This window comes from Eptesicus fuscus, chromosome 8, assembly GCF_027574615.1.
Source record: "Eptesicus fuscus isolate TK198812 chromosome 8, DD_ASM_mEF_20220401, whole genome shotgun sequence".
In the NCBI taxonomy this organism is placed as follows: Eukaryota; Metazoa; Chordata; class Mammalia; order Chiroptera; family Vespertilionidae; genus Eptesicus; species Eptesicus fuscus.
In genome coordinates, this window is record NC_072480.1 from 61432428 (window position 1) to 61449323 (window position 16896).

The 16896-nt window shown below is 39.3% G+C and overlaps 1 protein-coding gene and 1 long non-coding RNA gene across 2 annotated transcripts in view; one reads left to right on the forward strand and one right to left on the reverse strand.

The window, feature by feature from the left end:
- UGGT2 (UDP-glucose glycoprotein glucosyltransferase 2) overlaps positions 1–16896 on the reverse strand; it is a 164830-nt gene that overhangs the window by 98001 nt on the left and 49933 nt on the right. Inside the window, exons 13-15 of the mRNA XM_054719890.1 lie at positions 5564–5683; positions 4584–4669; positions 3932–4067 (exon numbers count right to left, since the gene is read on the reverse strand). Coding sequence (XP_054575865.1) covers positions 3932–4067; positions 4584–4669; positions 5564–5683 — 342 coding nt within the window. The remainder of the gene's footprint in view (positions 1–3931; positions 4068–4583; positions 4670–5563; positions 5684–16896) is intronic.
- The window catches only part of LOC129149955 (uncharacterized), a 32582-nt gene that overhangs the window by 4859 nt on the left and 10827 nt on the right, over positions 1–16896 (forward strand). The window lies entirely within an intron of this gene.

The window sequence follows — 16896 nt, forward strand, 5'->3', positions numbered from 1 at the left end:
CACAGTTTTCTGGGAAAGGTCATAGATAGAAAATCATTATCTTCATCTGGCTCAGAGGCACAAAATATGTAACATGGTCTTTTTATCAAGGTTATTTCACACAAAGCCTGATAGGTGTTTTCTTCAATCATACTCAACTCCAAATCCCCAGGGCATGGGTCATCACATAATGTCTATCTAATGGAGGTTTCGGAATCATTTCATCCATCTTTAAAAGAAGCAATTTAAATTTCTGAAGAATCATGGGCCATCTCAAATAAACTTTTCTTCAGCTGCCTTCCACATCTGCATAATTTTGAACACTGAAGCTTCAAACCTGTCTTGGCAGGCCTACGCAGATAAATTCTTCACACCATCACAATGATCCTCAACCTGAGTTGCTGCGACATCACAAAATAACTGGTCCTCTAGTAATTAAATGTAACATACAGCCAGTGTTTCCTTCTCACTCTATAAATGTTATCCAGTTAGAATAAAATATAGGCCAGTTATTTATGCAGTCACCAAAAAATGAAAACTGCAAAATTGTATTGCTATAAATAAAACATGTATATAATAATCTATTTGGTCCCTGAAATAAAACTGATTTCCTCCATTCTATATACAAACTCTTACTAAATTGGTGCCAATGATATAAGACTGGTAAATGAACAATTAAAAAATGAGTTAAATAGCCCTGGCAGGTGTGGCTCAGTTGGTTGGGCGGGCTCCCCTGCAAATAAAGGTTGCCGGTTTGATTCCAGGTGAGGGCATATGCTCGGGTTGTGGACTTGATCCCCAGGAGGGGGGTGCAGGAAGCAGTGAACAGATGTTTTGCTTTCAGATCAATGTTTCTCTCTCTGTCCCCCTCTCCATTCCTCTCTCTTGGGCTCTCGTGGAGTGGCTAGAACTGTGTGAGGAGAGTCTGGGGTTGTTGGTTCCTCAGAGACAGCGCAGAGAAGACAACCTTCAGTATCCATCTGCTGAGTCATTCCCCCTGTTTTTTTCTTTTTAATTTTTTTTATTTGTAGGAAATCTTTATATCATGGGATATAAATCTTTTATTGATTATATATATTACAAATACTTCTTTTGCTTGGAACTTATTTCCCCTTACTTTATGATATCATTTGATAAAATGTTGGTATGCACTTGTAATACAGCTAAATTTATCAATATTTTCCTTCAGACTCATGACTTTTTAAGTGTAATCCAGGAAACTCTGACCTCCCTTGGGTTCCTATTTTCTAAAAGTTTTAATACTTTGTTTTTCACACTAAACTTTTAAGCTGAAATAAATTTTATATAAGGTGTGAGATTTTATGTTTGTATTGTTATAATCAATTGTCTAGACACCAGCAGTTGAAAGTCCACTCCGACTTACTATACATCACTTCTGTATTCTTCAGTTTTGGAGGCCCCTTTGGTCTATATATCTTTCCCTTGAACCAATACCACACTGTCTTAATATAACTTTATGGATATTACCTGGTACAGCCAGACACATTTTATTCTTCCTCAAGAGATTCTCAGCAATTCTGGGGCTTTATTCTTCCATATAAGTTACATTTATTTTTCTATTTTATTTTACTTTTTTAGCTTTATTGATGTATAACTGACAAATAAAATAATAATATATTTAAAGTGTACAACATGATAATTTGATAAAATCCTATGAAAGGATTCCCACCATCAAATTAATTAAAACAGACATTTATTTATTTTTCTTTTTTGTAAGAACACTTAAATTCTCTTAGTAAATTTCATTTATATAATACAGTATTTTCAACCATAGCCACCATGCTGTACATCAGATCCCCAGAATTTATACCTCTTATAATTGAAAAGTTTGTACCCTTTGACCAACATCTACCCATTTCACTCATCCTTTGGAAACCACTTTTCTACTGTTTCCATGAGTTCAGCTTTTTTAGATTTAACATATAAGTGATATTATTCCGTATTTACTCTCTCTGTCTGATATATTTCATTTAGCATAATGTTCTTCAGGTTCTTCCATGTTGTTGCAAATGGCAGGATTTCCATCTTTAAGGCTGAATAATATTCTGTTGTGTGTATTTCTACTTGTCCATTGATGAACACTTAGGTTGTTTCCATACCTTGACAATTGTAAATAATGCTGCAATGAACATGGAAATACAGTAATCTCCTTGAGATACTGATTTCATTTCCTTTGAATATATACCCAGAAGTGGGATTGCTGAATCATATTGTAATCCTATCTTAATTTCTTAAGGAACCACCAGACTATTTTCCATAGTGGCTCTACCAAAAAATTTAGTGACCATCCATGCATGGGTTCTTGATTATTTGTTCCATTGATCTATGTGTCTGTTTTTATGCCAGTTCCATACTGTTTTGATTACTATAACTTTCTAATATTAATTAAAATTCAGAAATGTGATGCTTCCAGTTTTGTTTTTCTTTCACAAGATTGCTTTGGCTATTCAGGGTCTTTATGGTTCCATATGAATTTTAGGATTGTTTTCTCTATTTCTGTGAAAAATGCTACTGAAATTTTAATAGAGATTGCTTAAACCTGTAGATCACTTGGGTAGTATGGGCAATTTAACAATATTAATTCTCCAATCCATGAACATGGAATACATTTCCAATTATTAGTCTCTTCTCCAATTTTTTTCATCAATGTCTTATAATTTTCAGTAAAAAGATCTTTCACCTCCTTGGTTAAATTTATTCCTAAGTATTTTATTCTTTTTCAATGTTACTGTAATTGAGATTATATATTTACCTAGAGGCCTGGTGCACGAAATCTATACATGGGGGCGGCGGGGGGGAGAGGAGGTCCCTCAGCCCGGATTGAGAGAAGGCGCAGGCTAGGCCGAGGGACCCCACCGATGCACAATCAGGGCTGGGGAGGGACGCAGGAGGTTGGCCAGCTGGGGAGGGACCACAGTAGGGCTCCAGGGCATGTCCGGCCCATCTCGCTCAGTCCCGATTGGCCAGACCCCAGCAGTAAGCTAGCCTATTGGTCAGAGCGTCTGCCTCCTGCTGGTCAGTGCACGTCATAGCGACTGGTCGACCGGTCGAGTGTCTGCACCCTGGTGGTCAGTGCACATCATAGAGAGTGGTTGACTGGCCTTAGCATATTATTAGCATATTACACTTTGATTGGTTGAATGGAAGACCGGATGACCGGACACTTAGCATATTAGGCTTTTATTTTATAGGGTAGAAAATTTACAGTGCTTTGGTAATTTTCTTCTCAGTCTGAAGAAGAAGCACTCTTTGTTTACAATAAAGGTTGATAAGCTAAAGACCAATGAATTTAAAAATGAATACAAGTTATTTTTAAAGTTATAACCTAACTTTATTAATAATCATTTAAAAGTACATTTATATTTTTTCATGATGAATTATAATAGTTTCAAAACCTCAATTATGAAATAATTCTCCTGTCTCGTATGCTTCCTTAATTAAGTTCTTACCAGTTTCTGACTTTTCTTATACAATATCTGTCAGACTCAGTATCAATCTTACCATTTCCACACTAATTTACTATTATAAAGTGATATCCTTCTCCTTTGAAATTCCCTAGATAGTATCTATATACTTTGTCATTTAGAATATTTTACTTTGCAATAATTTTTTTCTATTCATGCTTTTACTCAGGATCTATTAAAGAATTCTTCCCTGACTAATCATGTTCTTTAAATTTAATATATACAATTTAAATCCCTTTATTGACTAAACAAGTTCATATATTTTGGTAGAGCCTCAGTTGCATAATTTTTAAATTGGGGACAGTATTATGTACCTCAGTTGGGAGTGGCAAGAATCAAATCCATCGTATGTATTAATCCTCACAATAGTTCTTTATACACTTTTAAATATTAATACAATAATAATTATAGTAATACAAAAAACACACTATGAATTCCAAATAAATTATGCTAGTACATAAACTTACATGTGTTATGGAAATAAATGCTTGTGATACATCATGTTCTTTTGCAATATAGTTGAAAGCCCGCCAAAGAGCAACTCCAGCATCATTTGTTCCATCAACTTCATCATCTGTATTAAGAATGAACACAAAACCAATTCTGGAAAAAAAGATGAATAAGGAATGTCACAATTATCCCTTTAAACCACAATAAACTATGATTTTAAAACATCATTAGACTATAACATCCAATTGGAGAGAATGTGTTAATAAATGGGGACAAAGGGAAATATTATTTGAAAAGGTTTGATTTGTAATGCCTATTCACCAAAATCTTCATACTTGATGGATTCTTCCAAAACATATACTCTCTGATGATGGCATTATCAAATGCCCGTTTTTCTGGTGTACTCTTAAAACCACAGAGAAATGGGTCCATCTTTAAGTTCCCAAAATGATCAGATCATTCTCTTGGGAAGACAGACAAGATTACCAAGCAGCTTTGATTAACAGAGTCTATCATAAAGGTATATGATACTTCATAACACACAGCTATATTGTGTCAGGTGCTAGAGATACTCCGTTGCTTTGAATCATACATTAATACTCTATATAATACAAAATGAAAATCACTGGCTTTCCATCATTTGACAGTTTGTTATTAATTGAAAATTACCTAAGAGGAGTTTTATGATAATATAAAAGTTCAGCAAGTTTGATAAAATCCAAGGTATATTCTTGAGCAGGATCAATAAACAGAACCTAAAAGAAAGTAGACAGTCTATCATTATTATTTTGTTTAAACACTTTTAAGATTTTCATAAAATTAAAGTTTAATCTAATTTCAGCAGTTAAAAGCATACAATTTCAAGGTTTTTAAAAAGAAATTTCTAGCAACTCTAAAGAATTCTGAAATGTGGATATAAGAATTTCAATTTATGAAGGATTTTTAATAATATAATAATAAATGGAATTTAATAACATATTATTCATTCTGTTTTTGAAACACAGAATAAAGTAAATATTTTTATAAGAAGTGAAATATTTTAAATGTCCACTGGATTTTCTGTGATAAATTTTTAGAAAAAGGAAACAGTAATTGAATTTTGACCAAAAAACCCCCAAAAGCATTAATATAACTGATTGCTCCAGGTTGAAGTAGGAAATAAGATATTCACTTCCTATGCTAAAAGCAAAACAAAACAAAACTCTGGGTGTTTCTCCACAATTTAAAGTTCATAGGTTGTTTATGTTGTAATAATGAATTTATATGCTAAGATGATAACATGCTACTCATGTATTTTTTCCTGAAATGCATAAAATTTTAATCATTAGTTATAAGAATGATTAGTTATTTAATCATTATAATATAGAAGAAAAGTTCTATCATTAATTCCTTTTAGGAAATGTAAAAATTGACCATTAACTTAATATTGGTATCATTAAAGTACAGGAACGCTAAGTAACAAGAGGCATATTATGTGACATTGCTAGCTTCTGATACCTACTCAGCCATGCCACTCAAACTTGTTGCATCAAGCAAATATTTTCTTCCTTATTTCTCAGATGCCTATTTATTAAGAGCAGGAAAACCCCCCAAAAAATGCTGATATTTTTATTAAAAATGTATATAATATGTCAAAATATGAAACTCACCAAATTATGAAAATTACGCCTTATGGAAGGTATTTTTCCAGGGAATACTGATTTCAGAAGTTCCTGGCAACTTGCAGGCCATGTAACATACAAATTATCATTTTCTAAGTCATTAATCCACTAGAAAAGAATATAGAAATCTGTTAGTTATTTTAAGATAATACTTAAATCATTTTCAAAGGCAGATTTCACTTATCAGAAGGACATGAAAATATATGCATACTTTTCTATATTAGACTGATTAAATATAGGAAGTCAGTTAAATATTTTTAAATCAAGGAACATATAATAAGAACAATTTTATATTACTACTAGAGGCCCAGTGCATGAAATTTGTGCATGGGGGGGGGGGATCCCTCAGCCCGGCCTGCACTCTCTCCAATCTGGGACCCCTTGGGGGATGTCCGACTGCTGGTTTAGGCCCGATCCTACATGGCAGTTGGACATCTCTCTTGCAATCCAGGACCGCTGGCTCCTAACCGCTCACCTGCCTGCCTGCCTGATTGCCCCTAACCACCTTTGCCTGCCAACCTAATAGCCCCTAACCGCTCTCCCCTGCCAGCCTGATCACCCCTAACTGCTCTCCCCTGCCAGCCTGATTGCCCCTAACTGTTCTCCTCTGCCAGCCTGATCGCTCCTCATCACTTTCCCCTGTCAGCTTGATCACCCCTAACTGCCTCTGCTTTGGCCCACGCCATTGTGGCTTTGTCTGGAAGGATGTCCGGAAGAATGTCTGGAAGGTCGTTTGGCTGTCCAGTCTAATTAGTATATTATGCTTTTATTAGTATAGATGGCCATTTACCCGAAGCCTTACACCCAAAACACTGATTCCCTTTTACTAGAATGTTTTTTATATTAAAAAATAAAATTATATAAAAATTATTCTCTGGAAGCTAAGAGAGATAAATATTTATCTTAATTATCAGTATAGAAGGCAATGAGGTCCTCTACTTCCCCTCTCAAATTTAAAGGCTTAGACATAAGAAAAATAAAATGCTTTTGAAAAGTAAAAGAACATACACTAATTAAATTACACAGAAAAAAATAATACAAAATCAAAACAAAGTGTAGGACATGAGCAACACAGGCAAAAGGTCTAGTATACATGTAGCTAAAAGTCCCAGAGAAAGGAAAGAATGGGACAAAGCAATATCCATATATATAAAAGCCTAAGCAACCATCTGACTATTCGCCTGGTAGCTATGATGTGCAATGACCACCAGGGGGCAAATACTCCAACCAGTAGAGGAGGGAGCCCAATTGCTCAAGGAATCGGCCATGGGTTAGGTTGCTGCAGGGGCAATGTCAGCCGCAAATCTGCTTCACCCACTCCCTGGATCCAGAGAGGAGGGAGCCCGATTCCCGCGTGCATCACCTGAAAACTGCCCTCTCACAATCTGGGACCTCTTGGGGGATGTTGGAGAGCCGGTTTCAGCCCCATCCCCGCAGGCCAGGCTGAGGGACTCCACCAGTACATGAATCCATGCACCAGGCCTCTAATTTAAAATACAATGAAGAGGTTTTGCAGTCATAAAGACTTGAGTTTTTGGAGGACTTAACAAAGAGGCAGTGCTTTTATTTATTTATTTATTTATTTTTATTTTTTTAATGAATCTTTATTGTTCAGATTACAATTGTTTCTCCTTTTTCCCCCCATATCTCCCCACCACCCAGTTCCCACCCCCCTTTTGCCCTTACCTCCCCCCCGCTGTCCTTATCCATAGGTGTATGATTTTTGTCCAGTCTCTCCCCATACTCCCCACACACACACCCCTTTCCCCCGGAGAATTATCAATCCACTCCCATTCTATGCCTCTGATTCTATTAAGTTCACCAGTTTATTCTGTTCCTCAGATTTTTAATTCACTTGACTTTTAGATTCACTTGTTGATATGTATTTGTTGTTCATAATTTTTATCTTTACTTTTTTCTTCTTTTTCCTCTTTTTAAAGAATACCTTTCAGCATTTCATATAATACTGGTTTGGTGGTGATGAACTCCTTTAGCTTTTTCTTATCTGTGAAGCTCTTTATCTGCCCTTCAATTCTGAATGATAACTTTGCTGGGTAGAGTAGTCTTGGTTGTAGGTTCCTGCTATTCATCACTTTGAATATTTCTTGCCACTCCCGTCTGGCCTGCATGGTTTCTGTTGAGAAATTAGCTGATAATCGTATGGGAGCTCCCTTGTAGGTAACTAACTGTTTTTCTCTTGCTGCTTGTAAGATTCTCTCTTTGTCTTTTGCTCTTGGAATTTTAATTATGATGTGTCTTGGTGTGGTCCTGTTTGGATTCCTTTTGTTTGGGGTTCTGTGCGCTTCCTGGACTTGTAAGTCTATTTCTTTCATCAGGTGGGGGAAGTTTTCGTTCATTATTTCTTCAAATAGGTTTTCAGCATCTTGCTCTCTCTCTTCTTCTGGCACCCCCATAATTCTGATGTTGGTATGCTTGAAGTTGTCCCAGAGGCTTCTTACACTATCTTCAACTTTTTGAATTCTCTTCTCTTCATGCTTCTCTGGAGGAGTGCCGTTGGCCTCTTTGTATTCCAAATCTTTGAGTTGATTCTTGCGATCCTCTAGTCTGCTGTTGGGTCACTGTATAATATTTTTTATCTCAGTCAGTGTATGTTTAATGTCTAGTTGGTCCTTTTTCATATCCTCGAGGGTCTCATTGAATTTATCGGCCTTTTCCATGAAATTCTTGAAAAACCTTATAACCGTGGTTTTGAACTCTATGTCCAGTCGCTTGTTCTCCTCCATTTCTTTGGTTTGTGATCTGTTTCCTTGCCTCCTCATTTTCTCTGCTTCCCTGAATTGGTAGGGTAGCTTTGTGTACTAGATGTCCTATTGGTTCAATGGGTCAGCCTCCCTGTTACTTGAGGTGGACACTCTTGGTTTACCCTTGTGTACTGTGTGTCCCCCAGCAGGAGCTACAGCAAGAACTAGTTTTCTCCTCCTTTGCTTGGGCGGTTTTGGAGCAGTCTGACTGGAGCTGTAGTTAATTTGGTTGAGCTGCCACAGAACAGGCCATTTATATGCAAAAGCCGTTGTGTGGAGCCTGGGCGGGTTTGTAGAATGTGCGGGGCGGGGTCTCAGGGCTGGGCGGGGTCTCAGGGGGTCACTAGGCTAGGGCGTGGCCAATGGCGATGGCAGGCGTCAGCCGTCTCTGCCTTTCCACGTTTCCAAGTCCCTGCGCCCCTCGCTCCAGCACAGTAAAACAATGATTGCTGGCACACCTCTACAAAAAAGTCACTCTCACTTTCCGACCCGATGGCCGAGAATCCAGCTTCTCCCCGTAAGTGTCTGGGTCCCCCGCGTGTCCCCAGAAACTGGATTTCAGAGTGATCGGGAGCTTGTCTCCCTTCGGGTTGAAGAAAAGCTGAGCACCCAGTCGCCCGCCGCCAGCCCGATTCGCGCACCTCCCTACCTCAGCTTTTCAGCGTTTGTGCTCCTTTCTCCCCCTAGTAAATCTACCACTCAGCCAGCTTTCCCGTGGTTCTGGGTGGTAGACGTTTTGTCTTTTAGTTGTATTTTTGAAATTGTTGTGTGAGGCAGCAGATTAGTTGTTTAACTATGCCGCCATCTTGGTTCCTCAAGAGGCAGTGCTTTTAGAGAGAAGACAGAACATAAGATATACACACAAAGAGGGATGAGAAAAGCTGACTTCCGGAGAAGAGGACAGGAAAGTGAAGAGGGAGTTAATTTAATGAAGGAGGGATAAAAGTGGACAGCTAGGAAAATTTCTATTTTAGTGGTTAATAAGTATGATGGGGATGTGCAGTCAGTTCATTGCCACTGTAATTTGTCCTGGTAGTACTGAGATGAAAAGAAGAATTTTGGTCTCCGTGGATAAGTCAGTAGTTAGAGTGTCTTATTTTTCTGATGTAATTCTTGCTAAGATGTGAAGGTAATGGGAACAGGTCTAAAGATCGTCACAACTTGGTAGGAATCCCCTATGAATTGGAAATCTCTGTAGACTCACTCAGCAGTATCTAGTTTAATTAATTGTCCTATGGGAATCCTAGGCTAGAGGAGGAAAAGGCACCATGTAGAGGGTGTAAATATCTGGTCCCCTACTTAGTTTAAGCGAGAAATTGGCCTTATGCTTTATGTATCAGTCTCACTAAACTTGATAATGATTGTAGGTAGAGTCACTGTTAATGTGGATCAAAATAGCTGGAGGTATTTGTAAGGTAGGAGTTGCTCCAGGATATAGGTGGACGCAGTGACCAAGAGGGGAGTTTATTAGAGGGAATGGGGATGCAGCCACAACTGGGAATGATTAGGACTCAGTTTCCACTGTCCTTGGGGTTGAATTTTATGCGCAAAAACAGCAAGGGGAGGAGGCTAGGGGATGTAAGTGTTCTAGTCTGATTAGATGGAGTTCGTTGTCTTTCAGACGGATTCGTGCTGGCTGTTGAGGCTGTGGTCATCATTAGCCTGCTGTCTTGCTCTTGGTGCAGCTGGCTCCTGTTGTGCTGGGTAGGGTGACCGTTGGCTGTTCCACGAAATGAGGCTGGGGCCACTTTTTCGTTCAGGACTTTCTAGTCCACCTGAGCCAAAGTCCTCTGTTGGCCTGTCATTATTTATTTAAAAGGCACATTCCTTGGCTACACCTCAGTCCTGCTAAATCAGAAACTCAGAAGAGGCCCTGATTTAAAACAAGTGCCCTAGGTGATTCTTATCTCAAGTACTAAAGTTAGAAAGCTACACAATGGACTAATTTAAAGCATGAGTGTTAGGTAGATAAATTGAGGTGATACCCTGATCCATTCTAGAGAACTACTGTAACAATACTGGAAATCACTTGGAATAGGCCCAGAGCAACATAACTGGAAGAGTGGCCTCACAAAGTTGCATGCAGAACAGGCACTGATATTTAATGACCTACCTCCATTAGTTCTGTTTGTTATAATTCTTACCTTTATATCTATTGGGCTACCAGGATATTGAATGAAAGATATTATCATTCATAGATTAGAATCTATAAGAATCTCTTTGATTCTTAAGGAGCTAATATAGGTCAACAGATAAACTCAAGCTAGGTCATGGTGCTATAGGATGACTCTTTCTGAGAGAAGCAAAGAACTGAAAATATTTATAATTCACATCTTTTGGGGTTTCTTTAGGGAATTACAACAGTTAAAATGGCTAAAATATTATAAAACTCCACCCTTATATAAAAACAATGAAATACTGGAAAATCTGTGGGAATCAACATATTAAGGTCTATGAAAACTAATCAGAAGCTTTCAGCAACCTTGTGAATGCTTATTCAGGAAAGATGGTTGAATCTCACTAAGAACAGTGAGATTTGTGGTGTTATAACTTACCCTACCTAGTTCCATCTCCTTTTCCCAAACTTTGAAAATGACAGCTCACATCCCAGTACCAATATTTGAGGGAGTAGAACACACATCAATCTGAAAGCATTGTAATTTTTTGTTTGAACTGTCTGATAATCTGCTGGAAAGCGGGGTCTTTATCCTGCCTAACATAACTTGTCTAGTGACAAAATTGCTATCCCAACTTGTGAAATTTACAGGCAAAAGTTTTAGTCATTCCTGCTTGAGGTAATAAAAAACACCTGGGACAAACAACAGAGTAATAAAAAACTTAGGAAGGAAAGACTGGGGGATGAGATGTTTTGGGAAATGAGGTTTTGAGAAGTTCTGATATAATCCTGGAAATTTAAAAGACTATGGAATATGCACATGTTCAGGACAGACCTGAGAAGGCCCTAAGTTCTCACCTGTAGTTGACTTTGAAGCTCTGTGCTAGTAAGAAGTGAAGGTGGGAGAGGAACCAGGATGCCGGTGTAAGTAAACATGGTACTCACATCCTCCCACAACCACAACAAAATTACAACTAAAATAATAGAACAACCATCATTCAAAACTGCCTGAAATCTGGCTAAAATGGAAGTCCTACAACAAGAGAAATAAAGAAGAAAGCATATTACCCTCCTTCACTGCTGGTGGGAATGCAGACTGGTGCAGACATTGTGGAGAACAGTATGGAGTTTCCTCAAAAAATTAAAAACGGAACTCCCATTTGACCCAGTATTCCCACTTCTAGGAATATATCCCAAGAAAACAGAAACACCAATCAGAAAGGATATATGCACCCCTTTGTTCATAGCAGCACAATTTACAATAGCTAAGATTTGGAAACAGCCTAATTGCTTATCAACAGATGAATGGATTAGAAAACTGTGGTACATCTACACAATGGAATACTATGCTGCTATAAAAAAGCAGGAATTCTTACCATTTGCAACAGCATGGATGGAACTGGAGAGCATTATACTAAGTGAAATAAGCCAGTCAGTGAAAGATAAATACCACATGATCTCACTCATTTGTGGAATATAAAGAACATTATAAACTGTTGAACAAAAATAGAGGCAAAGAAGCATCCAACAGACTGCAGCGGGAAGGTATGGGAGGGTTGGGGGGGGTAAGAGATCAACCGAAGTACTTATATGCATGCATATAAGCACAACCAACAGACACAAGACACTGGCGCGGGGGGGGGGGGGGGGGGGGGGGCGGGGAGGGGAGAGTGAGGGCATGTGCCAGGGGGAGGTCAATGGGGAAGCAAAAAGGAGACATATGTACTAATATTTGTAATACCTTAAACAATAAAATTAAATTAAATTAAAAAATAGAAGGCATATTAAGACAGGTAGAAGGAGCAAAGGTGGCGAAGGGCTGGTCCGACACCCATGTGTGCCATTTTTTAAGGGGGGGGATCGTTTCTGCAGAGGCCACCTGTGAAGAGCAAGGGGTCCTGGTCCCACACTGGACCCTGCAGCCCAGGGTTCCAGAGCTAGCAAGAAAGTCTCCATAATGTTGGGCTATAAAAACCAGCGGTAATTGTGGCTGAGTGACACAGAGACTGCTGGAGATCCAGTCAGTTTCTCTTAAGGGCCAGCACATGGACTTACTAGGATCCACTCCCTCTGAGATACAGCACTGAGGCAGCAGAAAGGATCCAGGGACATATGGGGAGGAGCTAAATTGTCTGACATCAGGGCAAGAACTCGGGGGCAGCTTTCTCCCTGACAAAAGTGCTCACAAAGGTCATTGCTCCTATTCTGAAACATCCCTCGCCACAGAGCTGATCAGTAGGCTCCATATCTGAGTCTCCATCAACCTGGATCCCATTGTTCGCCTCACCCTGGTGATTTCCACCCAATTTGCAGCCTCACCCACACTGTTTGCAATGGCTTTTCCATATAAATGGCCTGTCCTGGCTCAGGCTTCAGCCTTTCTTAAAATATCTCAAACAAGTAGCAGCTGAACTCAGCGTGCCCCATATCTCTCAATAAGTGGCTCCAGGCAGGCCTGGCAATAGCAGCAACCTGCCTTGGTACATTACTTTGCCTCTCCTGGGCACCTCCAAGCCCAACACTAGTAGCAGCCATCTGCAGATTGCTCTGTCACTTGTGGCAGGTGGCCCTAGACAGGGCACAGGCAGTGGCTGATTTCGTATCTTCTGGGAGGCTCCAGACCTAGTGCACCCAGTGGATAGCTTCAGACCATGCCAGATTACAACTGTACACATACACAAGCAACCCACTCAAGGAGCAGACTCAGTGAGTACCAAAGCTCCACTGAAGCAAGTCCTGCTCCACAGGGATGTTTCCTGCACAGCAGCTCTTCTGCTGTAGTTGCAACTGGTCCACACAGCCAATTGGCCAGGGGGTCAATTCTGTCCAGTGATGCCAACACAATCAAGGTTCACATACAAGAGTGTGCACACAGCCTCCACAGAGGTGCACCTAGAGTGCCTAGCTCAGGTGATGGGGAGGCTAAGCCACTGGGCCCTATGGGACACCTTCTACACTCTACCAATTCCAGGAGAAATAGCAGCTCTACCTAATACATAGAAACAGAGACAGAGAAGCAGCAAACAAAGACAAAGAAACATGTTACAAACATGTCACAAACATGTTACAAACGAAAGAACAGAAATCTTCAGAAAAAGAACTAAATGAAATGGAAGCAAGCAAACTACCAGATAGAGAGTTAAAAAAATGGTTATAACGATGCTCAAGGAACTTAATGAGAGCTTCAAGGGACTAAGTGGGAATTTGAAGGATCTTAGTGAGAACATCAAAGACATGAAAAAGGACCAGTCAGAAATTAAGCATACAATAACTGAAATAAAGAATAATTTTCAGAAAATCAACAGTAGAGGATTCTGAGAATCAAATCCATGATTTGGCATATTAGGAAACAGAAAACACCCAATCAAAAGAGCAAATGGAAAAAAGAATCCAAAAATATGAAAATAGTATAATGAGCCTCTGGGACAACTTCAAGTGTACCAACATTCATATCGTGTGGGTACCAGAAGCAGAAGAGAGAGAGAGAGACGGGGAGGGGACAGAAAGATATTGAAAATCTTTTTGAAGAAATAATGACAGAAAACTCCCCCTACCTGGTGAAAGAAATAGACATACAAGTCCAGGAAACACAGAGAGTCCCAAGCAACATGAATATATGATGACCACACCAAGACATCATAATGAAAATGCCAAAGGTTAAAGACAAAGAGAGAATCTTAACAGCAGCAAGAGAAAAGCAGTTAGTTATTTACAAGAGTGTGCCCATAGGACTGTCAGCTGATTTTTCAACAGAAACTTTGTAGACCAGAAGGGAGTGGCAAGAAATATTCAAAATGATGAAAACCAAGGACCTACAAATACGATTACTCTACCAGCAAAGCTATCATTTAGAATTGAAGGTTTGATAAAGAGTTTCACAGACAAGAAAAAGCTAAAGGAGTTCATCACCACCAAACTAGTATTACATGAAATGTTGAAGAGTCTTCTTTAAGAAGAAGGAGGAAAATAAAAAAGATAAAATGGCAATAAATACATATCTATCAACATCTGAATCTAAAAATCAAAATAAATGAACAAGGAATCTAATGAACAAAATAAACTGATGAATAACATAGAATCAGAGGCATGGAAACATGAAACAGATTGAAGAATCTCAGAGGGAAGAAGGGAGGGGGTAGAAAGAGATTAACCAAAGAACTTATATGGACACAGATAATAGGGTGGTGAAGGCCTGGGGTGGGGGCAAGAAAAGTGAAGGCTAAGGCAGAGATGCAAACTGCCTGGCTGGGTGTTCAAAATGTGCTGCTCCTCCTCCCATCATCTGCCACAAAGACTGGGAGACATTTTGGTTCCAGGCATTTAAGTAAATCTCTGTCCAATATTTTATAGATGACTAGGCTAACATAATAGAGACTGCTGTGGCCACACATGAAAAAGGATACAGATTTTTCAAAATCAGCTCAGAGAAGCCACTGAACAAATAACAAAAACAAAAGCAATAACAACAAACCCTAGCTGACTTCCAGAAGTGCCACACTATAGTACTCAAAATGTCCAGTTTTCAACAAAAATTAAGAGGCAATGAAAAATCCTAAAATAAACATAATAGAATAATTCCATTTACAATAGAATTAACAAAGGTAAAATACCTAGAAATAAATTTAACGAGTATCAGACTTTTAACTGAAAACTACAAAACATCATTAAAAAAAAAAAAAAGGACCGAAATAAATAGAAAGGCATTTCTGTTCATGAATCAGAAGACTTAATATTTTTAATAGCAACACTCCTCAAATTGATCTACAAATTAAAAAAAAATCTCAATAAAAATTCCAAATTCATTTTATTTGCAGAAATAGACAAATTAACTCATAATTTAATGATTTTTAACAGTGAGCTGCAAAAAATTTTAAAACATGCAATACCTGATTATTTAGTCAGTGGGCACTGACCTTTATTTCCCTTTAAATTGTCAGATAAAAAAATGACAACAGTCAATGCAACAATAGCCATATAGGGTGAATGACTTGTCTTGAACCATAAATATATAGTTCATATAATAGAATTGCATCTTATTGGTCACGCTGCATAAGGTTGTGTCTGATTGGTTAATTCTTGGTACTAAAAATTCTTATACACAAGTAGAGGCACCTTTTTTAAAGTTACTTTGGAGCAAAAAGGGTAGGTAATTACTATTATTATTTTTTGTAAATCAATCCAAATTATACCAATTATTTTTGGTCAGATCAGCAAAAATATATTTTTGGTGTGCCACAAAATTTTAGTAATTAGTTTATGTGGGTAATGACATGAAAAAGGTTGAAAATGCTCCTATAATCCTATATAAAAAGAGATAATATGCTAGACTGAACAGCAGAATGACCGTCCAGATGACCTTCCAAACGACCTTCTGGATGAAGCCAGGGCTGTGAGGGCCAAGCCCCTTGCATGAATTTCGTGCATTGGGCCTCTAGTCCTTATATAATAAAAGGCAAGGGTCCCAGCCAAGACAATCTTGAAAAAGAACAAGGTTGGAGTACTCATATTCCCAATTTTGAAACTTACTACAAAGCTATAAGAATCAAACAGTGTGCAGGCATACAGATAAGAGACTGATAATAAAATCAAACTGAGAGTCCATAAGTACACATATCTATGGTCAAATGATTTATGACATCATTATGGGACTTGGGGAAACTTGCATAACTCTCTGGGACTCATTGTGGATAACAAGTTACATTCATATATATATATATACTAGAGGCCCAGTGCACTTGGGGGTCGGGGGGAAGGTCCCTTAGCCCGGCCTGCGCCCTCTCATGGTCTGGGACCCCTCAGAGGATGTCTGCCCCGGGATCAGGCCCAAGCCAGCAGTCAGATATCCCTCTCACAGTCCGATGCTCTTGCAGTCCGGGACCCCTCGCTCCTTACCGCCCGCCTGCAGCAGAGGTGGGTGAGGCTCCTGCCACCACGCTTTGCTTGCCAGCCGTGAGTCTGGCATCTGGCTGAGTGACGCTCCCCCTGTGGGAGTGCACTGACTACCAGGGGGCAGTTCCCTGGTGGTCATTGTGTGTCATAGCGATGGGTCATTCTGCCATTCGATTCATATATTAGAGTTTTATTATATAGGATTATATATATACTAGTGGCCCAATGCAAGAATGAAGATTCGTGCAAGAATGGACCTTTGTTCCCCTGGCTGCCAGCACCGCCTTCGCTCTGGCCGGAGCAGCCTTTCTGCTCCCGCCCAGAGCCGCCCATCTGCTCCAGCCCAAAGCCACCTTACTGCCTTCCCACACTGCCCAGAGGCCCCAAGTGGCTGGGGTGGTGCGGAACACCCCGTCCCCAGCCGCTCAGTGCCTGCGTATGCAAATTAACCCGCCATATTTGTTGGGTTAATTTGCATACTCACTCCTGATTGGCTGGTGGGCGTGGCTTTGGCTGGTGGGCATGGCTTGGGCGTAGCGAATGTGCGGTCAATT